The sequence below is a fragment of the Palaemon carinicauda genome, chromosome 15, assembly GCF_036898095.1.
Source record: "Palaemon carinicauda isolate YSFRI2023 chromosome 15, ASM3689809v2, whole genome shotgun sequence".
Lineage (NCBI taxonomy): Eukaryota > Metazoa > Arthropoda > Malacostraca > Decapoda > Palaemonidae > Palaemon > Palaemon carinicauda.
This window is the reverse complement of record NC_090739.1, coordinates 133,365,638-133,390,637: the sequence shown is the minus strand read 5'-3', so window position 1 is coordinate 133,390,637 and position 25,000 is coordinate 133,365,638. Positions and strand designations below refer to the sequence as shown.

The window sequence follows — 25,000 nt, the reverse complement described above, 5'->3', positions numbered from 1 at the left end:
CAATTTATTTCAATGGTAATTTCAGAAGATATAACTTTTTTCTTATTCTTGTATATTCATCAAGTTTTATATTTCCGTTTATATTTGTATATATATTTGCAATCATAAATCATACAACATTAACCCTGGCATCGAGTCACCAAACGCTCGGTAAACCAGTCTAGTGAAGGACATTGTGATTTCATCAACTGACGTATGTGTTTGCCCATAGTGTGATCTTCCAGGCAAATTGGCAATAATTATTTCCCTCTATTGACAGTTTGCATTTTTATATATGCTGAACAGGCTGTGATATAAGTTTATTTATAGTATATATATGACAAATCTGTTTTGACGTTGTTACTGTTTGTAGAATTATTTCATTGTTAACTTATTCTCATCATTTATTTGTTTCCTTATTTCCTTTCCTCACTGGGCTATTTTTTCCTGTTGGAGCCCTTGGGTTTTTAGCATCTTGCTTTCCAACTAGGGTTGTAGCTTGGCTACTACTACTACTACTACTACTACTAATACTACTACTACTAATAATAATGATGATGTATTTAAGATGCATTAAATCATTGGTATATTCCCATCGGCATTGTATATCATGTTAATCTCTTCTGTTAGAATTTCACGTGTTATTTTTTTTAGGAAGATATATAAAGTGATTATTATTATTATCATTATTATTATTATTATTATTAGCCAAGCTACAACCCTAGTTGGAAAAGCAGGATGATATAAGCCCAGGGGCCCCATCAGGGAAAATAGCCCAGTGAGGAAAGGAAAAAAGAGGAAAATAAAATATTTTAAGAACAGTAACATCATTAAAATAAACATCTGTATAAACTACATAAACTAAATAAATATCTCCTGTATAAACTACATAAACTTTAACAAAACAAGAGTTAAAATAAATATCTCCTATATAAACTTTAACAAAACAAGAGGAAGAGAAATTAGATAGAATAGTATGCCCGAGTGTACCCTCAGGCAAGAGTTAGATTTTCGGTAATATTTCGGCAGAGTCCCACCCAGCCATTACGGCTCTCCCGTACATAGAGGTTCAATATGTTTTTTTTTTCTCTCTCTCTCCACAAGCGAAGCAAAAACCATTAGATTTCGGTCATCGATAAAATCTAATGGTTTTTCCTTCGCCGTGCAAATTAAAAAATAGGCTGAGACATTGCAGCAGTTCATTAAATAACTGAATGAATGATGAAGAAAAATATGCAACACTTTTTTCTGATTTTAATTTTTAGTTGGCAGGTATATTCATTTTGCAAAACTAAGTTATCGTATGCATATTTCGAATGTTGATTCACCGTTTCAAATCGACAGACATTCACAGATTGCATAAAATGTGTTTTCATGCAATAACTAATTTATACACTGAAACAACTTGGTATTAAGTGATGGGATATTTTCAGTTTGTAGTAAATGTAGGTAGTATAGATTACATGGGATTGAGTATTATGAATTATACCAAAAGACTTCTAAGGCAATTATAGCAATCATCCTCTCTCTCTCTCTCTCTCTCTCTCTCTCTCTCTCTCTCTCTCTCTCTCTCTCTCTCTCATCATGCCTCTGATGCTAGACGATTTCTCTCTCTCTCTCTCTCTCTCTCTCTCTCTCTCTCTCTCTCTCTCTCTCTCTCATCATGCCTCTGATGCTAGACGATTTCTCTCTCTCTCTCTCTCTCTCTCTGATGCTAGACGATTTCTCTCTCTCTCTCTCTCTCTCTCTCTCTCTCTCTCTCTCTCTCTCTCTCTCTCTCTCTCTCACCATGCCTCTGATGCTAGACGATTTCATTTAGTTAATTGATAGGGGTCGTTAAGAGAACTGTAATGATGGTGGTACCCATGAAAATTGATGGTACCAGAATTCATTTTTATCCACGGGTCATTTATTTTTCTCTTGATGTATGTTAGCAAAAGGACTAGGCACTTAGTAAGGGGTGGAAAGGGGGGGGGGGGGGATCTTCCTACACACACACACACACACACGGACACAGCGAGTAATGAAACATTAACCCAATAACCTCTCCTATAGATGGACTTCGCAACGAGATCCTATTTGTTTACTACGCTACACAAATAGGAACCCCTCCTTAAAATGGTGCCATTCTGCTCCATTCCTTTCTTGAGCGCGTACCCTTAAACCCCCCCCCCCCTTGTATAGTTGCTAATGCATCTATACAGTACGAAAGTTAGTCCTATACCTATACTCGCCTCGAACACAAAGATGTGGATATTATTATTATTATTATTTGAGGACCACAAACATAGTTGGAAAAGCAGGATGCTATAAGCCCGAGGGGCCCCAACAGGGAAAATAGCCCAGTGAGGATAGGAAACAAGAAAAAAATAAGATATTTTAAGAACTGTATCAACATTAAAATAATTTTTTCCTATAGAAACTATAAAAACTTAAAACAAGAGGAAGATAAATTATATAGCAAAAGTGTGACCAAGTGTACCCTCAAGCAAGAGATCTCTAACCCAAGACAGTGGAAGACCATGGTACAGAGGTTATGACACCACCGAAGACTAAAGAACAATGGTTTGATTTTAGAGAGTCCTCCTAGAAGAGCTACTTACCATATCTAAAGAGTCTCTTCTACCCTTACCAAGAGGGAAGCCACCACTGCACAATTACAGTGCAGTAGTTAACCCCCTTGAGCGAGGAAAATTTGAAGCAAACTATCCGTCGTTAATCTTACCTTTGGGGTACAGTAGGTAGTAGGTTGGCCAGGGCACCAGTCACCCGTTGAGATACTTCCGCAAGAGAGTTATTAGCTCCTTTGACTGGCCAGACAGTACTACATTGGATTCCTCTCTCTGGTAACGGCTCATTTTAACCTTGCCTACTCATACACCGAGTAGTCTGGTCTATTCTTACCACATTCTCCTCTGTCCTCATACACCCGATAACACCGAGATTACCAAAATATTCTTCTTCGCTCAAGGTATTAACTACTGCAATGTAATTGTTCACTGGCTATTTTTCTCATGGAGGAGGACACTCCAAAATCAAACTATTGTTCTCTGGCCTTGGGTAGTGCCATAGCTTTTGTACCATGGGCTTTCACTTGTCTTGGTTTAGAGTTCTCTTGCTTGGGGGTACTCTCAGGCATACTATTTTATCATATTTCTCTTCCTCTGTTTTTTTTTAAGTTTTAGAATTTATATGAGAAGGATCTATTCTAATGTTGTTACTGTTCTTGAAATATTTTATTTTGGTTGTTTATTCTTATCTAGTAGTTTATTTAATTAGTTCTTTCCTTTCCTCACTGGATTTATTTTCCCTGTTGGAACCCTTGGGGTTATAGCATCTCGCTTTTCCAACTAACTCCTAATAACAATGATATTAATACACTAGAGGAACTGGGTCATGGCCCATACACCCTCACACTCTTTGTAAATTATTTTTTTGCAGTTTAAACTGGAAATATATTTGTAAAACTTAAAATTTTCAATTGTCTATCGTTTGGCCTGTTTAATCATTCAATCATAAGATTGTAGTAGCTGATGTGGTAACGTCCCTGACTGGTGAACTCCCGTTCAAACTCGTTAGTTACTTTGGTCGCTACAGCCTCACCGTCCTTGTGAGCTAAGGCTGAGGATTTTGGGGGATCCTATAGTTCTATCTGCTGAGTCATAGGCAGCCATTGCTTGTCCCTCCTTGGTCCTAGCTTGGGTGGAGAGAGAGCTTGGGCGCTGATCATATGTACAGTATATATGGTCATCTCTAGGGCATTGCCCTGGTTGATAGGGCAATGTCACTGTCCCTTGCCTCTGACATTCATGAGTGGTATTTAAACCTTTGATACGTTATCAGGTGAAATATTGATGGTAAATATAGATGCATTGGTTAACTAGGATTGGAAAGGGGCAATTATTAGTATTATTATTATTATTATTTATTATTATTATTATTATTATTATTATTATTATTAGCCAAGCTACAACCCTAGTTGAAAAAGCAGGATGCCATAAGCCCAAGGGCTCCAACAGGGAAAAATAACCCAGTGAGGAAAGGAAATAAGGAAATAAATAAATGATGAGAATGAATTAACAATAATCATTCTAGAAACAGAATCAGCGTCAAAACAGATATGTCTATATAAACTATTAACTATGTCAAAAGCAGATAAGTCATATATAAACAATAAAGACTCATGTCAGCCTGGTCAACATAGAAACATAAAATGAATTAACAGAATCAGAATCTGAAGACGTCGATTGAAATAAGGAAGATCGTCCTTTTGATGTTACAAATGTAGGAACTTTGTCCCCAAAAAGGATAATCATCATACACTTGGCATGCTGCGTACTCAGTCACTCGAGTTACCCTGAATATTAACACCATTGATATAAGTCGACCCTTACTCGTTCCATTGTTTTTTTTTATTTTTTTTATTCTATTGTTTTATTTCTGAAGTCCTAATTTTGTTCTATAGTTATCATTGTTTTCTATAACTTATTTCTCGTCTCCATATATCAATGATTTTTAATTTGTTTTGCAATATCAGAATTCAGATTTTTTTTTCTTTTTCTTTGTGTTTTGCCTTATATATTCTGTCCATGCCTACGACACAATAATGTACATACAGTATGTGGCGACGTTAACTTATATCTGAATATCTGTGAATTTGTTAGGGATAAACGATTGTATAATAGTTTTTGCATTGATTTCAATATACATGTATTTGCTAAAGTTTTTTTTCAGTGTTAACCAATTTTTTTTTTTACTCATTCAGATAAACGTGACTAAGTTATTTATCAGATTTCCTCTGATACTGGATTTAATTCTACTTTCACCTCTTGGTGAAAAATGGCGTGTTATATATACACAAAGCTGTGCTATACTCAATTATTAATTCATTTTTTAATGAGGCGCTTTTGCACAGACTCGCAGCGGTGCCCGTTTAGCTCGGAAAAGTTTCCTGCTATCTGATTGGTTAGAATTAACTTGTCCAACCAATCAGCGATCAGGAAACTTTTCCGAGCTAAAAGGGAACCGCTGCGAGTCGAGGCAAATTTGCCTCACTAGAAAGAATTGACTATAGTCACAACCACCCATATCAAGGTTGGTTTGGTGTGACATTGTGAGCGATTAGAGAAAATTCTCCCATCACCAATCCACCCACAGGTGGCCACGCTGGCTAAACCACCAGACACGAATAAGGACATGTTGTTATTATTATTATTATTATTATTATTGTTGTTGTTGTTGTTGTTGTTGTTAGCTAGGCTACATCTCTAGTTGGAAAAGCAGGATGCTTTAAGCCCAAAGGCTCCAACAGGGAAAATAGCTTAGTGAGGAAAGGAAATAAGGAAAAAACTACAGGAGAAATAGTGGGACAATAAAAAATATATATATCAAGAGCAGTAACATTGAAATAGATTTTTCATTTATAGACTATAAAAACTTAAAAAGAAAAAAAAGCAAGAGGAAGAGAAATAAGATATAACAATGGTTTGATTTTGTTGTGGCCCTTCTCTTATAAGAGCTGCTTACCATAAGTTAAGCGTTCTACCCTTACCAAGAGGAAAGTAGCTAGTTGAAGTCTCTTCTACCCTTACCAAGAGGAAAGTAGTTAATTAGTCTCTTCTACTCTTACCAAGAGGAAAGTAGGTAGTTAGTCTCTTCTACCCTTACCAAGAGGAAAGTAGCTAGTTGAAGTCTCTTCTACCCTTACCAAGAGGAAAGTAGTTAATTAGTCTCTTCTACTCTTACCAAGAGGAAAGTAGTTAATTAGTCTCTTCTACTCTTACCAAGAGGAAAGTAGGTAGTTAGTCTCTTCTACCCTTACCAAGAGGAAAGTAGCTAGTTGAAGTCTCTTCTACCCTTACCAAGAGGAAAGTAGTTAATTAGTCTCTTCTACCCTTACCAAGAGGAAAGTAGTTAATTAGTCTCTTCTACTCTTACCAAGAGGAAAGTAGTTAATTAGTCTCTTCTACTCTTACCAAGAGGAAAGTAGGTAGTTAGTCTCTTCTACCCTTACCAAGAGGAAAGTAGCTAGTTGAAGTCTCTTCTACCCTTACCAAGAGGAAAGTAGTTAATTAGTCTCTTCTACTCTTACCAAGAGGAAAGTAGGTAGTTAGTCTCTTCTACCCTTACCAAGAGGAAAGTAGCTAGTTGAAGTCTCTTCTACCCTTACCAAGAGGAAAGTAGTTAATTAGTCTCTTCTACCCTTACCAAGAGGAAAGTAGTTAATTAGTCTCTTCTACTCTTACCAAGAGGAAAGTAGGTAGTTAGTCTCTTCTACCCTTACCAAGAGGAAAGTAGCTAGTTGAAGTCTCTTCTACCCTTACCAAGAGGAAAGTAGTTAATTAGTCTCTTCTACCCTTACCAAGAGGAAAGTAGTTAATTAGTCTCTTCTACTCTTACCAAGAGGAAAGTAGTTAATTAGTCTCTTCTACTCTTACCAAGAGGAAAGTAGGTAGTTAGTCTCTTCTACCCTTACCAAGAGGAAAGTAGCTAGTTGAAGTCTCTTCTACCCTTACCAAGAGGAAAGTAGTTAATTAGTCTCTTCTACCCTTACCAAGAGGAAAGTAGTTAATTAGTCTCTTCTACTCTTACCAAGAGGAAAGTAGTTAATTAGTCTCTTCTACTCTTACCAAGAGGAAAGTAGGTAGTTAGTCTCTTCTACCCTTACCAAGAGGAAAGTAGCTAGTTGAAGTCTCTTCTACCCTTACCAAGAGGAAAGTAGTTAATTAGTCTCTTCTACCCTTACCAAGAGGAAAGTAGTTAATTAGTCTCTTCTACTCTTACCAAGAGGAAAGTAGTTAATTAGTCTCTTCTACTCTTACCAAGAGGAAAGTAGGTAGTTAGTCTCTTCTACCCTTACCAAGAGGAAAGTAGCTAGTTGAAGTCTCTTCTACCCTTACCAAGAGGAAAGTAGTTAATTAGTCTCTTCTACCCTTACCAAGAGGAAAGTAGTTAATTAGTCTCTTCTACTCTTACCAAGAGGAAAGTAGTTAATTAGTCTCTTCTACTCTTACCAAGAGGAAAGTAGGTAGTTAGTCTCTTCTACCCTTACCAAGAGGAAAGTAGCTAGTTGAAGTCTCTTCTACCCTTACCAAGAGGAAAGTAGTTAATTAGTCTCTTCTACTCTTACCAAGAGGAAAGTAGGTAGTTAGTCTCTTCTACCCTTACCAAGAGGAAAGTAGCTAGTTGAAGTCTCTTCTACCCTTACCAAGAGGAAAGTAGTTAATTAGTCTCTTCTACTCTTACCAAGAGGAAAGTAGTTAATTAGTCTCTTCTACTCTTACCAAGAGGAAAGTAGGTAGTTAGTCTCTTCTACCCTTACCAAGAGGAAAGTAGCTAGTTGAAGTCTCTTCTACCCTTACCAAGAGGAAAGTAGTTAATTAGTCTCTTCTACTCTTACCAAGAGGAAAGTAGGTAGTTAGTCTCTTCTACCCTTACCAAGAGGAAAGTAGCTAGTTGAAGTCTCTTATACCCTTACCAAGAGGAAAGTAGTTAGTCTCTTCTACTCTTACCAAGAGGAAAGTAGGTAGTTAGTCTCTTCTACCCTTACCAAGAGGAAAGCAGTTAGTTAAATTCTCTTCTACCCTTACCAAGAGGAAAGTAGTTAATTATTCTCTTCTACTCTTACCAAGAGGAAAGTAGTTAGTTAGTCTCTTCTACCCTTACCAAGAGGAAAGTTGTTAACTACATAGCAATAGTTAACCCCCCTTGAGTGAGGAAAAATTGTTTGGTCGGTTCAACACTTGATGAAATATTCAACTTCCAGTTGTCATAAAAAATGAACAAGTAGAATTCCTTTTGTTCATAAGTAGGAACACAGATACTAGCAAAATCAAGACAAAGTCAAAATATTTGTAATAAAAAAAGAAATATGGATTCTTTCTTTTGCTTTGTAAATGCAACAATCCCCTGACCTCAACTCTATGAATAATTATTCTTTTTTCAACTATCAACTATATCTAATTGTTTGGTCTACACAGAAGAAAAATAATCTCCCTTAGAAAGTTCCAGAAACTGATTTTAATGTTTTTCACTGCTGCTGTGGCTATCATGCCTACAACAATTAAAGAACAAACTGCTTAGCCAAACAACAGGATCAGTTCTGGGTAGAATAAAGCAGTGGAGAAGCCGAATGAACAACTTAAGATTATGGTTAATGCTTTAAATGTTTGTGATGTGACAGTTTAAGAATTACAGTAAACACATACATATCAATTAAGTAATTCCAGACATACACATGCAAGGTTTGTTAAAAATATAAATGCTAAGTACTTTAGGGATATACTTGTGCAGTCACTGAAGCGGCCAAATATATATTGGTAATTACTTGTGATATAGCTAAGCCCAAGGTACGGTACGGAATTTGGCCCATTTTCCGTACCTGAATCGTACAGGCAAGATTACCGTACCGTACTTTAAGACTAAATACCAATCGTATCGTACCGTACCGTAATGTCAGTATCTTTAATTAGCCCTGGCCCGAAGTATACAGGAAAACGAAAGTGGCATTAGGAGTGGAAATAATAGGACACTCTAAATTAATTTCACGAAAGATTAGAAATAATAGGACAGTAATTAAATTTCAGGGAAGTTTGGAAATATGACGCTAAATCAATTTCATGAAAAAAATTAGAAATACTAGGACACTCGAAATCAATTTCAGGAAAGATTGGAAATAATAGGTCGCTCGAAATCAATTTCAGGAAAGATTGTAAATAGGACACTCGAAATCAATTTCAGGAAAGATTGTAAATAGGACACTCGAAATCAATTTCAGGAAAGACTGTAAATAGGACACTCGAACTCAATTTCAGGAAAGATTGTAAATAATGGGTCACTCGAACTCAATTTCAGGAAAGATTGTAAATAATAGGTCACTCGAACTCAATTTCAGGAAAGATTGTAAATAATAGGTCACTCGAAATCAATTTCAGGAAAGATTGGAAATAATAGGTCACTCGAAATCAATTTCAGGAAAGATTGGAAATAATAGGTCACTCGAAATCAATTTCAGGAAAGATTGTAAATAGGACACTCGAAATCAATTTCAGGAAAGACTGTAAATAGGACACTCGAACTCAATTTCAGGAAAGATTGTAAATAATAGGTCACTCGAACTCAATTTCAGGAAAGATTGTAAATAATAGGTCACTCGAAATCAATTTCAGGAAAGATTGGAAATAATAGGTCACTCGAAATCAATTTCAGGAAAGATTGTAAATAGGACACTCGAAATCAATTTCAGGAAAGATTGTAAATAGGACACTCGAAATCAATTTCAGGAAAGATTGTAAATAGGACACTCGAAATCAATTTCAGGAAAGATCGGAAATGATAGGACACTCGAAATCAATTTTATAAAAGATTGTAAATAATTCGAAATCAATTTCATAAAAGATTGGAAATAATAAGGCACTCGAAATCAATTTCATGAAAGATTGGAAATAATAGGACACTAAAAGTTAATTTCACAAAAGATTTTAGTACTAAGTGAGATATGATAATAAAATGCCATAAAATCTATAAGTACAGAAATTTATACTAATTCAAAAGGCAAATATTATATATGTAATTTCATAGCATTATTGATCTACCGAACCCTTAAAAATAACGGCACAATTTGGGTAACTTAGCAATTGCATAGTACCTAATGAAGCTTTATACCTGTTTATGTCCACTTTCAGCGCTACTCAGGATACACACTGTGACCCAGTATTTCTATAATTACAAGTTATTTGATTTAGGACCTAATTTTGAGAACTGGGTTTCCAGTAAAATCAGAGAGAGAGAGAGAGAGAGAGAGAGAGAGAGAGAGAGAGAGAGAGAGAGAGAGAGAGAGAGAGAGAGAGAGAGAGAGCGCTTCTCCCTAGATATGTTCTTTGGTCATGTGTTGAGAGCTACTTTCCTCACTCAACACAGCTTCTGCCCCTAACTTAGTTCTTGTTGACACCCGAGTAGAACTCTGCCTTTATCCCAGGATTACTTAAATGTATCCTATGGTGGGTCCCTGTGGTTTTGCTAGGACCTTTAAGGTTCCTTAATCTCCTAGTAGAGAATATGGTTTTGGATTCTGTGCACGCATGCCTGCATGAAAATATTTCGTATATTGAGGTTCTTGATTTGGTCTGCAGAGGGGATACCTTAATGTGGTGAAAAGGGTTTCATATTGCCATGATCAGCAAAATTGTACTAGTCAGGGCCACCATACTAGATTGATTTGCTGATTGGCTTTGAGTGATCAGTAAACCATGACCAATCCGCTCTGGCCAGCGTTGTGATGAAAACTGGCCAAATCCTAGACATGAATAAGGTTATGTATGAGTTGTCCTGCACTGGATTAGGAACGGCTGCATTTTTATTTGGTATACATTTCACATTGACCAGCTAGATATGGTAAGCAGCTCTTGCAGGAGAAGGACACTCTAAAATCAAACCATTGTTCTCTGTCTTGGGTAGTACCATTGCCTCTGTATCATGGTCTTCACTATCTTGGATTAGAGTTCTCTTGCTTGAGGGCACACTATTCTATCTTATTTCTTTTTCTCTTGTTTTCCTAAAGGTTTTATTAATTATATAGGAAATATTTATTTTAATGTTACTGTTCTTGAAATATTCTATTTTTCCTTGTTTCTTTTACTCTCTGGGCTATTTTCCCTGTTGGAGCCCCTGGGCTCATAGCATTCTCCTTTCCCAACTAGGGTTGTAGCTTAGCAAGAAGTAATAATATGAGGCTTTGATAACTAGAGCATTCAATAGAGATCATGCCTTCGCCACGGCAAGCTGTCCTATTTTACTCTTGACTCCACTGTGTACTTGTACAATGTAACTTCTTCAAAATCTAATCGATTTGACGGTGGGTTATATCTCATTTACTTAACATTGCAATTATTTCCAAATGACTGCTGCATACGTGTACTTTATCCAAAACTTTACAGATTCGTCCTTGGGTCATACCCAACAAGACTAGCAAGTTTGATCAAAATCGGTACAGTAGTTTTTGTGTAAAGTTGCTCACAAACAAATGAAATAGATGGGTGAATAAAAAGGATTTTGACAGAGGGAAAATCAATTTTTGGCTGAGATAGCCATGTTTTTTTTTTGACGGAAGTTCCTCTAGGCCACTTTCTACTTAGGATATTTCTGTGAGTGATATACCAGAGAATTTTACCTGTAGAGGTATCACGGGGGTACTACCTCCGGAGCGAATATCCCGAAACGTATAGTGTATGTAACAGGGAGGTGATTTAATATAACCACAGCTATCCTTCCCTAAATAGTTAACCTTGTCTAGAAGGATATGGGATAAGATCGGTAAGATGGGAGAGCCGGTACAACTCCGATACCAGTGTGTTTTATGTAAATATGTATGCTGGTCTTCCTTCCTTTTTGCAATGCCATTTTAGGTAACGCTTCTGGGGGTTTCTGCTTTGTTTTTCGCAAATTTTTTGTCGGTGTTGATCATGAATGCTTCTACTTCTGCTTTTGCGCTCAAGTTGAGTACTTGGTCGTTTTTTGGGGTTGAGAATTTAGTTTTTCTCCCTTTTTATTTTTCGCGATGTGTAAGTTTTTCTATTTGCTTCAGTCGCTTGGCCAAAGCCGGGAGCTCATGATTTCAAATTCTTTGGGGTTTTATATGAATTTCTTAGCTAGCATGTTTTAAGTGTGTTATATACATTATATACTCTTACAAAGCTGGTCTAGTAGAGTAAATACGTACAGTAGTTTATTCATGTATTTTATTTTTCATATGTGCATTGAAGAGGTTAGCCAGCTCTCAAGATGAGTTACTCTCGTGTAGATTTAAGATTTGTATGTAAATTACGTAAGACTTTTGTCGTTAATTTCATTGTATTCTTTATTCAAGTCTGTATATGTAAATTTACGTTATTTTTAAGAATTAACTTCTTATTTCACGTATTTTTGTTACGAAATCTTGAGTAACTGTTTGAGTGTGATTCGATTCGTGAGAGATGTGAACAAGGGCTTATGAAATGTTTTTTTTTTTTATATTTTTATGAGGTATGGTGTCATGTTTGAGAGAAAATACGCAACTCTTATATTGTGCCATGTGCTTTGGAATTTTCCCTAAAACCTAGTGATAGGTCTTTCTTTTTTTTTTGATTTCCGAGAACGGTGGATGTGTGGAGCTGGCTGGGGAGGGTTGTCATAGAGCGGGGTTGGCTTTCCTATTCGATACGTGATAGTTGGAAACTCTAGCGTCTCTGTTAGGCCAGCCCCCCTCGCTTCCCAGATCTTTTGGAATCTTCTGGAAGTAGCCAAGTCTCTTTCTTATAAAGGCAACCCCAGGGGTGCAGAGATCAGATAAGAGAATTCCAGCCCTAAGTCATAGCCATCTCCCCCTCTTTCATACACAACGTAGCATATCGTTTTAAAAGTGTTCAGTGAAATCTCAAAATTTTATTGTGATGGGGTTTTGTAAACATTGCGAGTACCAATGAAAATTTAATTTATGCAACTGGCCCTCTAGTAAGGTAAAAGGATTTATATCATGATCTGGTTATTTAGTTTTTGTAACTGGCGCTGTAGTAAGTTGAAAGTATCAAACTTAAATATTGTATTTAGATTTAATATCAAGTGAAACAAGTATTGTATAATTTTCATAAGTATTCTTTTGTCTTAGTCTAAAGATAATGCAGATTTAATATTACAAGTCAAATGATAATTTTCAGATCATAACATCTTTGTCTTAATCTAAGTATTGTTCATACTTGATATTTCGAGTGATTTACTTGTTTTATGTAAATTATTCAAGTGTTATTTATATAAAATATATTTATTTTTGTAAAGTGTGTTATGTTTCATCTAATTTTTGTTCATACTTAATATTTCGAGTGATTTATTTGTTTTGTGTAAATTATTTAAGTGTTGTAATTTATATAAAAATATTTATTTTTGTAAAGTGTTTTATTCCAATCACCAGTGTTTAAATTAATATTCGCTCGTACCATTGTTAAAGAATTGTAGAGTGGTTTTAAATAAGTCTTAATCTTACTTACCCCCGTTTAGTTTTGAGTGTACTCGAGACATTTGGATATTCAGTTTCATGTATTGCTGTCTGGGAGTTATATAACTGTCTCAGTGATCAATATTTCCAAGTGTAACAGATTTAATATAAAAGCAAACAGGTGAGTTTGGAACTGAGATGGTTTAGCTTGCCAGCCGTAACATACATAAGACACAGGACCATCTTATAATAATAGCTTTACCCTTTTTTTTTTTTCATTATTCTAGGTTAGGCGTTTGCATTGATGCACGATTGTCTTCCCTAGTCTATAATAAAACCAGATTTTGTCATGCAGTGGCATTGCCAAACATAAGAATAATCGATCACTCCGGTTTGGTTGAATCTATGTGCATATGTAGTTGGCCATCATTTTAGATGGGTCACATACACTAGTAATGCATATATGCCTTAAGGACAATACACTAACAATATGGCAAACATGGTCCATTTTTCATTGAACCAATACCCAGAAAAACAGATCACTTTGCCAAAAAAAGATCTATCTCAGCAACTAATACAAAGGTAAATGTGATTATGTTCGCTATATGGTTACCTCAAAATTCTATGCAAATTTAAAGGAGAAAATTAAAAAGAAATTTCAAAAAATAATATTCATTAAAACTTTATTATATAAAAATAAAATTTCTTCTATCAGAGGAAAGTATTCGGTCAATTTGTTTAATGTTGCATTGATTTTCACGGTGAATCAGCGAATACCTTTTTTTCCGAATCTGTATGGGATACAGAGGCTTGGGACTTCATTAGTATCTCCATTTCTATTTCTGAAACTGCATTAAAAATCTTGGATTTAGCAACGTGTTGATGAATAGGTGGAAATGTCTTTATGGTTTCTGCTATACCATAAAGAAAAGCATCTATGTGGCTTGTGGACTTTTGCACATCTTTACTTCGCTCCAACATTTCTAAAAAGGAAGATGGTTTCTCAGTCGTTTGGTGTGGAAAAGGCTGAATTTTCGTTTTGGAAGCGGTTGAATGTTGGCTACCCTCATCTTCCGCAGTTTCCTTATGTTGCCGAGTTACCATTGAAGTTTTACTGCTGTTTTTATCTCTTTCTTTAGCTTCAGAGTTCTGCTTCTGACCAGATCCTGAATTGACTACCAGTTCTATGGTGTCATCCACTTCTTGCCAGTTGACCTCGACTAACCCTTCAGGATCACACGAAGCATTTGGTATAGATGATCGCTCGTGATAGAAGGGTTTCAGGAAGGCCATTTCTTCGTCGTACTTCCATCTCTTTTTCTTGTCTGCTGGTTCTCCATTTAATGCTCGTCTGCTCTTTGTGACTCTTCGAAATTGGTCCCTCAAATTGGACCATCTTGTTTTACACGTTATTCCTGGAACAAATAAAGCACAAGATTACATCTGTGGAGGTATAAAATGCTTCAAAATATTCATAACTTGATAGTTAATTGAAATTTGACTTCATAAATAACTTGTATTATCTAAAAAATCAATAAACACACAATATAAATGCATGTGTCCATACATAATGTATATTCATATCTAATATCTAAATATGTATATCTATGTATATTTATTATGCTCAAGCATACACATATAAATATAAACGTATGAGCATGTATACACATATATGTAATATTCATAAATCTATATGCATGCATATGTGTATAACGTATGAGCATATGCACACATTTATGTAATATTCATAAATCTGTATGCATGTATATGTACTGCATGTATACATACATATACAGTACATACAAATACACATGTACACTTAATTACATATACATATCTATAAATACACAATGTAATATAAACAGAAATACGTATACATGAATGTATATATATATATCTAAATATTTATGAATATGTATTCATACGAAGCTGTAGAGTAAATACAGTAGTTTATTAATTATTTTATTTTTCATTTGTGCATTGAAGAAGTTAGCCAGCTCTAAGATGAGTTCCTTTTGTTTAGGTATAAGTTTATTATGTAAGTTACGGGAGACACTTGTCGTTAATTTCATTGAATTCTTCATTCAAGTCAGTATATGTAAATTTTAAGTTATTTTTAAGAATGTTTTATTTCACGTATTTTTGTTACGAAGTCTTACATAACCTGTTTGAGAGAGTTATGTGATTCATGCGAGATGTAAACAAGGGCTTATGTAATGTTCTTTCATATTTCTATGAGGTATTGCATCATGTTTGCGAGAAAATACACAATTCTTATGTGCCATGAGCTTTGGAAGATTCCCAAAAATCCTCGAGTTAGATCTTATCTTTTTTTTTTCATCTAGAGAGGACAAATGGTGGGCCTGAAACCCAGGATTGGTCTCTTGACAATTTTATCTAGTTGATAACTCGGACGCCCCTAGGTCAACCCCCCCCCCCCCCCGGGCTACCAGATCTTGGTCCTGGAACATTCTGGAAGTGGCAAAGTTTCATATAAAGGGGACCCCATGGTTACATAGATCAGATAGAGAATTCCAGCCTAAAGTCATAGCCATCTCCCCTTCTCTCTCTCTTAGCCATGTGTATTATTTCAAGTGTTCAGTGAAATTTCAATATTTTGGTGTGACAGGTTTTTGTAAACATAGTGAGTATTTATAAAAATTTTCAGAGCTTTTGTAACTGGCCCTGTAGTAACGTGGAAGGTATTTGTATTGTCATCTGGTTAACTATATTCATTGAGTGTTAAGACTAATTAAATAGTGCCTAAAATTTAATTTCAAATGAAACAAGATTTTCATAAGTATCATATCTTTTGTCTTAGTCTAAGGTTTATTCTGATATAATATTTCAAGTCAAGTGATTATATAATTTTCAGATCGTAACATTTTTTGTCTTAATGTAAGTTTTGTTCAGACTTAATATTTCGATTGATTTAATTGTTTTATGTAAATTATTTTCAAAGTGTTGTATATTTATTTAGAATTTTTGTAAAAATAGTATTATTCCAATCACCAGTGTTTAAATCATTATTCGCTCGTACCCCTGTTAAAGAATCGTAGTAAGAAGTGGTTTTAAATAGTCTTGAGAATAATTACCCAGTTTTGTTTTGAGTGTACTTAATAGACCTTTGGATAATCAGTATTTTATATATTGCTGTCTGGGAGTTATATAACTGTCTTAGTGCTCGGGTGTTAATTTTTTAAAGTGTAACAGATTTAATGTAAAAACAAACGGGCAAGTTTGGAACTAGAGAGGTTGTATAGCTTGCCAGCCGTAATACAGTGTATATAATATATGCTTGGTTCCTAGACACGGGACCATCGTATAATAGTGTGCATATATTTATAATTATTTGAATTGTATATACAGCAATCCTATAACTACGTAAAAATAGTAAAACAACTCCAATTGAGAATGGGGTTTGACAGGGACCTCATTTCTACGAAAGTATTGACAGCGTGCCTAGAAGTAGCTTTCAACGATTTACATAGGAAAAATGTAGGAATCAACAATACTGGGGAGTACTTTAATAACTTGAGATTTGCAGATGACAGTTCTACCTAGTGAAACCTGGGTGGAATTACAAAAAATGATGATAGAATACTTGAATAAAGCAGAAATGTATGCCTGAAAATGAAATGTAAAACTAAGACAATGTTAAGTGAAAATGCAGAATAAACATTTAACACTTATGGACGAACATCTAGAGATTGTTAATGAATATACATACTTTGGATAGACAGTGTCTCCCCAAGACCTAAATTAAAAGAAGGATGACCATGGGATGGAGAGCTTTTGGTAAACAGAATGAGATTATGAAGAGTAAAATGTAATTTAAAAAAAAAAGAAAAAAAAAAATTAACCCGATGGTCCTACCAGTATTAATTTGTGCATCAGAAACCTGGAGCCTTACTAAAGCCTGAAAACATCAGCTAGTTACAACTCAGAGCTATGGAAAGAATAATGGTGGGAATAACATAAAAGAGCAACATGGATAAGGGAAACTAGAGTAGAGAATATGCTAACATGTAAGAAAAAGAAAGAGACATGGGCAAACCATATAAAGAGAATGACAGATAATAGATGGACAAGAAGAATGCAGTAATTTTTGACGGGTCATGTACATTGGCATTACAAATTTGGAAGTAATTCTTATTTTTCCTAACTATACAACCCCGAGTCCTTCACTTTTAGGAGATTGATCAGCACAAGTTGGTGTCCAGTCTTTAAGAACTCAGAGCTAAGTGGCAGCCAAACCTGGTAGAAGCGTGGGGACTGAGGGGTAGCAGGAGAGTACTCCTTCCACGACCTGCACACTCACTTGCTTAACCACTTTTTGATTACAAACAAGACAACTCGGGGAAGGTGAATGCAGGACAATGTCTAAAACTCAGGTGTGCAGTTATGAAATATATAAATTGCTTCCAAATTTGTTCCAACACCAATACAAACCCTCGTTACTTTTAGGAGACTTGCCTAAAGGTGTTTGTTAGTCCAACAAAGTGAAAACTTCCCCTGGGATTGTCACATCAGAGCTTAAGGAAGCTTAGAATGGGGATCCTAGCACCTCGTGAACCTCTTAGACTTAATACCGGAGAGGTTGAAGGCCTATGCAGTAATGGTCAGTGAATGAGGAACCATACAGGTTTCTGTATAACATCGGTTCTGACAGTATATGCATTGACCCAAAACTTCCCCTCGCTATGAGATTGGAGATGTGATGGAATATGCAAGATTGTGAGTAAAAAAAAATATTCAGGCAACTTGCAAAATTTGGCTTGCCTACAGCTGATGGAAGCCAGGTTCTAGGGGTCTCAGATGATGTACCCCAAGAAAGGGGAAAAGGAATAAAAGGTAAACTATTTCTTTACCTTCAACCCAGACTAAAAATGACACCTTCCTCTTTGAAAGACTGTTAAATGTCTTATAAGGAGCTAAGGAAGGCAATCACAGGACTTGGAGAGAATGATCCTAGGGACTTGTGTTTTAATTATTGCAGATCGTGGTCTGACACTTCTGTATGTCTGTTAGAAACACCTGTGACACAGAATTATTTACTGAACGCCAGGTACGTGTTTATGCTCTTGACGTCATGAGTTCTGGGTCGTCATTCTTTACATATGGATTAAGGAGCGAAAGCATGGTCAATGGCCTGCTTGAAACAAGAAAGAATTAGTTTCTCGAAACCTTCTTAACCCTATCCGTGCTGACAAGCAGCCGATTGTTGTGCGGGAGAGCCCTTCTTATGCGTTTGAGGTAGCGCCTTAAGAGCCCTCACAGAACTTGGTAACAGTTGTCCGTGGCATCGGTTAACTTCTTGTAGACTCTTAATCCGGAAGGGTCCAAATCTAGGGACCACTGTTGCCAGAGTTTGAATTTCTGCAATAAAATCAAAGATGAGAAAGTAATCTACCCCACCTCGCAATGTCAAAGGAGAGGCCATGCAACTCTCTAAACCTTTTGCAAAGGTTTGGGGTAGATGGAAGACTGTTTGAGGGTCAAGTCACAATCCGACTCTTGACTCAGCGGCTCGTAAGGAAATTCATTCAGGGAACTTTGGTCACGTTCCAAGGCAGAGGGATCACTAGCAACTGAGGGCAAGTTAGTTCAAAGCTCCGTACGAGGATTTCAACTTGGAAATCTGTCTAAAGGCTGAAAAATAGCATTTACTGTTGAGACTGAAGTGTTTTTCCTTGCGGATACACAGTAATAAAAGTCTTCAGACAAGGGCATAAAGGTACTGAACGGTGAGTGAATTCACTTTGCCTGACAGATGTACAAGGTTGTGTAAGGAGGTGAATCCCCTTTATTTCCTTTGGCAATACCAGAAGGTCTGAGAACTATTCTGTGTTGCCCTTAGCAGAGCTTTTAATGTTATAGATTGGTTGGATGACTATCTCACTTTGTTGAGGAGCAAGACAGGACTATATAGTAAAGCCCCACAAAGCCAGGACTAGATTAGTTGGATGACTATCTCACTTTGTTGAGGAGCAAGACAGGACTATATAGTAAAGCCCCACAAAGCGAGGACTTTAGTCGCTATCCGCAAAGCTAAGAACCGTTCGGAATAGATTGTTCGAGTCTTCCTGCTCAGGTTGTCTCTTAAGATGATATTGGCTGGAATATACTTGGTTGAAAGTGAGATCTGATCATCCTCTGTCCAGCACAGAAGCTCGACAGCTAGAAGACAGTGCGGTTACAAGACTGTGCCTCCTTGTTTAAATATGTTGTCGCTCCTCAACACTACCAAGTGTATTAAAAATCCAAAGTCTTTCTTGTGCCCTGATCCTATCGGAACACGTGATTACGGTAGATCCCTGCACCGAGACCATAGGGTATTCAGTTGCTACTGGAGTTGCCGAATGTGGAGGCGAATGCTGGGGACTAAGCGGTCCAAGGATGGTGGGAGTTCTGACTGTCATTGTTGCCAATGGGTTGGAAGCAAATTCTGCACGAGAAAAAGTTAAGCCACTTCCTTAAACCTTTTGATTCTGCTTTGCAATGGAAATATCTTTGGCAGTCAAGATTGGTGTGCATTTCTGGATATACCCGTTCTCATTTGGGCATTCAGGAAAACTTCCAGAGTTAATTTACTACGACCCCCAGATCGCGGGAAAACTTGATAAGTTAGTATCTGTGTAGGAGGAGGATTCAGTAGGCAAAGGCCCAGGCTGAGACTAAAGTGAACACCTGGACGCTTTTGACAGGCCAAAGCTGGTACTCAAAACTGGTATACAGTAATATTTTATGCAGACGGGATCTAGGTACAGTACTCCCTGGATGCCAGATGGATCGGGATGTAGGAGTGTGCATCAGACAAGTCCACTGTGATCATGAAATCCTTTCTCATTGCCTGAAGGACAAACTCTTTTGGGGATTAAAAATATAGACTTCCAACCAAAAGGCGATGAAGTTCGCTGATGACCAGGCGAAGACGACGGAATTGATGGGCGACGTATGAGGAGAGGGGGAAGCACTGGTAAACAAGACTACATAACCTGCTAGAGGACACTTATTGTCAAGGGTTCGGCTCCGCTGGTCTCCCAATACTACCACCTGTATCTCGAGCATCCCTTCAACGGAGGTATCGCAGAAAAAGCCTCCCCATTTCTGGGGCACTACACATCAAGCAGCTGTTCTGTACCTCTTTTCATGCTTCCCTTTTCCCAAAAAGAGTTGCCTGGAATTGTTGTTCTTCCAGGTGTTCTCTGGCCTGGAAGGATGAGGATTTCCCTAACCTATGAAGAAAGGAAGCCCTAGGGTTCCCTAGAGAAAACCCTAGTCATCAAAAATTAAATATATTCATCGGGCTGATCCGATGAAGCTGTAGTAACCATCAGAGTTAACTCTGGTGGAAAAGGCTGCTTTGACAATATCCCAAAACTGTGAAGAGCCAGGATCTCGAGGGATAGCTGTATGGGAGCGTACAGAAGGCTTGTTCATGTATTCTTGTGTGGGGCTCGGGCACAAGAAGAAAGATTTAAAGTGCCTCCAGGAGGAGGCGTGACCTGCTGATGTTTATGCCACCTCGGATACGGAGACGCATGACATCGCTAGTTGTGAGAGGGCTGGCGAGTCAGGGCCTGAGACTCTGGTACAGGCACCAAAGTGGTTGCAGGAGCACGGAAGGATGTTACTATGCTACTGCTTGACAAGCACGAGTTCATGTTGAGGGGAAGGGATATGGGAGGGTAAACCAACATCCCAACTTCAACAGGGAAAAACCCCTTCAGCAGAGGACAACCTGGGTGCATGTTCTGCAATCCGCAGGCAAGTGCATCTATGTGGCGTCGAGTAATAGGGAACCTACTGGGTTAAGGGTGGGAAGGAGCAGGCATTCCCCCCCCCCCGCAACTTGCTCCGAAGAGCTAGAACATGCTAGCGACAAATTGCAAAGATAGCGAGAAAGCCCGAGAAGGAGTACTTTTGAGAAAGGACAACCACTCACAGTAGTGAGGGAGTCCTGAAGGAGAGCTGTATGCTTCCATTGCTGAGCCTGCTATAGTGTATAAGCTTACTCCCAGAGGGTTGGCGAGCAGTTCAGACTCTGAGAGGAATGTCCTGCAGAACCTCAGAATATTGAACTGTGGAGGAAAAGATGCCTTAGACACAGCACTCTTTTCTCGGCACAGGAAGGGGCTGGGGGCTGGGCCGATCCCAGTAGGAGCTAAAGAGGCTTCTGCTGTGTGCCATGCTTCAACTCCAGAAGCCAATCCTTGGGGGTAACCAGAAAGACCTAAGTTAGACTGTCACAAAGAGCATCACTGAAGGACTAATCAAGGAAGGATGGCCCCATTGCTTCTTGGGGGAAGCTACGGGGTCTTCCAGTAATCAAAAACCTCATGGGAGGAAGGGGCCATGGGTTCTCGGGGAAGCAACGGGGTTTCCAGTAATTAAAAGACTTCTCAAGAGAGGAAGGAGCCTTTGCTTTTCAGGGGGAAGTAATGGGGTCTTCCAGACCCAAAAGTCGTACCGGAGGAAGGGCACATCCCTCTTTCTTATTAGTCTTCCAAAGACTGAACGAGCAGACAGAGTAGGGAGGCTGTTACGTTGGAGGAAGAAGAAAGACTGGGAGATTCCTTATCAACTTCTTCTTTCATCTTTGGCAGAACAGTTCCCACTGGGAGGATGGCTGCAGGGAGACTGATCTGCCTGACAGGCAATGCTAATGAGAACCCACCTCTAAGAAAGAGTGCAATGTGTCACAAGCGCGGCCATTCATACCCGGCCAGAGCTGTCTGCGTTTTCTCAGAAAACTATGCATTCATCCCCCAAAATGATAAAAAACAAAAGTCAGTAACAGACAAGGAGAGGCAGCAGAGTACACCTGCTCTCTCTGGAGGCTAATAAAAAAAATAGTTAAGCAAGTGAGTGTGCAGGCAGTTGCAGGAGTACTCTCCCGCTTCGCCAGTGGTTGGCTGCCTCTAAGCTCAAAAGTTTTCATAGCCTGAACACTAGATCTCGCTGATCAATCTCCTAGAGTAAAGAAGGGTTTGTATTTGTGTCGGAACAAATAATATATACTCACAATTACCTTCCCTATATAATAAAGAGCAGTCTGGCTGTGCACACTAGTGTATGAATGTATGTATGTATTTACCCTTCTTGAGTAGGGATACCCTAACGTGGTAAAAGTTTGATAAATGCCATGATCAGCAAAGCTGTACTGGTCAGGGCCACCATACTAGGTTGGTTTGCTGTGAGCAATCAATGGAAAATCTCCCATCACCATTCCGTACTGGCCAGCGTGATGAAAACTGCCCAAATCCCAGACAGTAATTGACATGTCTGAGGCCTTTGTCCCACAATCGACTAGAAACGGTTGCATTTGTTTTTTTTATACACACACATGGCATGTCTGAGGCCTTTGTCCTGCATTTGTTTTTATAGGCATTATATATATATATATATATATATATATATATATATATATATATATATATATATATATATATATATATATATATATGCAGTCGTTACTATTCCATTGCTGGACAAAGGCCTCAGACATGTCAATTAATATTATAGAATTTGGCCAGTTATCATCACGCTGGCCACATGAAACATTAAATCCAACAATAAATGCATTATCATCCCAAAATGATATCATATCTATACCCAGTTACCTCTTAATCGCCCTACTGACAATAAAATTTAATAAAATGATAATTACCTGGCTGATGTAAAGCCTTCCCTATGTCGTTCCAAACTTTCTCCTTTTTAACAGGATCGTTATAGTGTTTATGAGAAAAATCATACAGGCACGGGTAACTTTCCACGTTCGCTATGAGTTTCTCGTCGTCCATTGTTGAGCAAACCTTTTAGGCCAACCGAAGCAGCTGTGGTGTAACTGGTTGGGGATGGCGTCGACTACGACTCGGCTGATAGATCACGTTGACGTGTAAACTCCCTCTCGCTTTGGGGGCAATGTTCTCTTTACAGTTTTACTCGAACGATCATCAATTATGAATTCACTGCTCGCCTGTTCACTTATACGATTGAAAACAGCAACGGCACGAGCGCCAATCACTAGAAAACTACTCCTTTTATAAGTTGAAAGGAGACTGTCCGTGAATCCACCACACTGCGCAGTGATGGCGACGTGGGAAGGGAACGGGAAACGCCGTCCTGCCGCCTGACGGTCGCACCAAGCGGGTACCGGATTCCATCGATATGCACCGAGACACAGCCGAGTTGACAGTTCGTTCATTTCCACCCGACCGCTTGGTGGTCGGCTGGTTGCCTGTCTCCGGGCCAAAACCTTATCGTTATGTTTGGATGACAACGTTATTCCCTGGAACTTGGCTTATATTACGATAGCTTAGGCTTCAGATAAATACTAACAGTTTGGTAATTTTATGGTGGCAGCATTACACACACACACACACACACACACACACACACACACACACACACACATATATATATATATATATATATATATATATATATATATATATATATATATATATATATATATAACCTAACCAAGAACCTTTGCGTCAATAGGCGTAGTTGATAATGAAGTTGATGATAATAGAAATATATATATATATATATATATATATATATATATATATATATATATATATATATATATATATATATATATATATATATATATATATATATATATATATATATATATATATATATATATATATATATATATATATATATATATATATATATATATATATATATATATATATATACAGAGAGAGAGAGAGAGAGAGAGAGAGAGAGAGAGAGAGAGACCCCCTTTCCGCTAATAATCGTAGATGATATTGATGATGAAATATATATACAGGCTTATGTTTGGTCGTCATGAACGGTTTTACCAACTGTAGGTAACAATTAAAAGCCATAATGGCCTAGTGATGCTATTGTTCGTACAGGAGACATGAAATATAAGCAAACAACAGGCATATCATTACAATCATAGGCATAGCACTCAAGAGCACAAGTTATTTCAACCTAGGAAGCCAGCCCAAATGGAAACTTTAATGATTATTATTATCATCATTATTATTATTATTATTATTATTATTATTATTATTATTATTATTATTATCACTTGTCAAGCTACAACCTTAGTTGGAAAAGCAGAATGTTATAAACCTAGGGGCTCCAACAAGGAAAATAGCCCAGTCAGGAAAGGAACAAGGAAAAATAAAATATCTTAAGAGTAACATTAAAATGAATATCTCCTATATAAACTATAAAAATTTTAACAAAACAAGAGGAAGAAAAATATAATAGAAGAGTGTGCCTGAATGTACCCTCAAGCAAGACAACTCTAACACAAGACAGCGTTAGACCATGGTACAGAGGCTATGGCACTCCTTATGACTAGAGAACAACGGTTTGATTTTGGGGTGTCCTTCTCCTAGAAGAGCTACTTACCATAGTTAGTCTCTCTTCTACCCTTACCAAGAGGAAAGTGATCACTGAACAATTACAATGCAGTAGTTAACCCCTTGAGAGAAGAAAAATGGTTTGGTAATTTCGGTGTTGTCAGGTGTATGAGGACGGAGGAGAATATGTAAAGAATATGCCAAACTATTCGGTGCGTAGGCAAAGGGAAAATGAGCCGTAACCAGAGACAAGGATCCAATGCAGTACTGTCTGGCCAGTCAAAAGACCCCATAACTCAATAGCAGTAGTATCTGAACGGGTGGCTAGTGCCCTGGCAAACCTAATTCCCAGATGCTGAATCAAGCTGGAAACCCGTGATTATATATTTCAAAACAAATGTCACTAGATCCTATATGGTTAAGAAAACTGGTGTTTCTCTGTACAGAAGTATTGCAAAACATCTCTTGCTGTCATATAGCTCTCTTATCATCGCAACAGTCAACATTATCATTGCCTAATGAAGCTCTTTGTGTGCGTGATTATTTGGATAAGAAATTATACATCATTATTATTATTATTATTATTATTATTATTATTAATTATTATTATTATTACTTGCTAAGCTACAACCCTAGTTGGAAAAGCAAAATGCTATAAGCCCAGGGGCCCCAACAGGGAAAATAGCCAGTGAGGAAAGGA

General features: G+C 37.5%; 2 protein-coding genes and 1 long non-coding RNA gene across 3 annotated transcripts in view; 2 read left to right on the top strand and 1 right to left on the bottom strand.

Annotated features, from left to right (window-relative positions):
- LOC137654757 (uncharacterized) overlaps positions 1-25,000 on the top strand; it is a 304,393-nt gene that overhangs the window by 95,187 nt on the left and 184,206 nt on the right. The gene's annotated exons all lie outside the window — the stretch shown is intronic.
- Positions 1-25,000, top strand: part of LOC137654756 (uncharacterized) — a 129,090-nt gene that overhangs the window by 94,904 nt on the left and 9,186 nt on the right. The gene's annotated exons all lie outside the window — the stretch shown is intronic.
- On the bottom strand, positions 13,610-23,111 carry LOC137654396 (uncharacterized). Its single transcript, XM_068387995.1, has 2 exons — positions 22,617-23,111; positions 13,610-14,358 (listed from the first exon to the last, which is right to left on the bottom strand). The coding sequence occupies exons 1-2, from the start codon at positions 22,747-22,749 to the stop codon at positions 13,700-13,702; spliced, it is 792 nt and encodes a 263-aa protein (XP_068244096.1). The 5' UTR covers positions 22,750-23,111; the 3' UTR covers positions 13,610-13,699.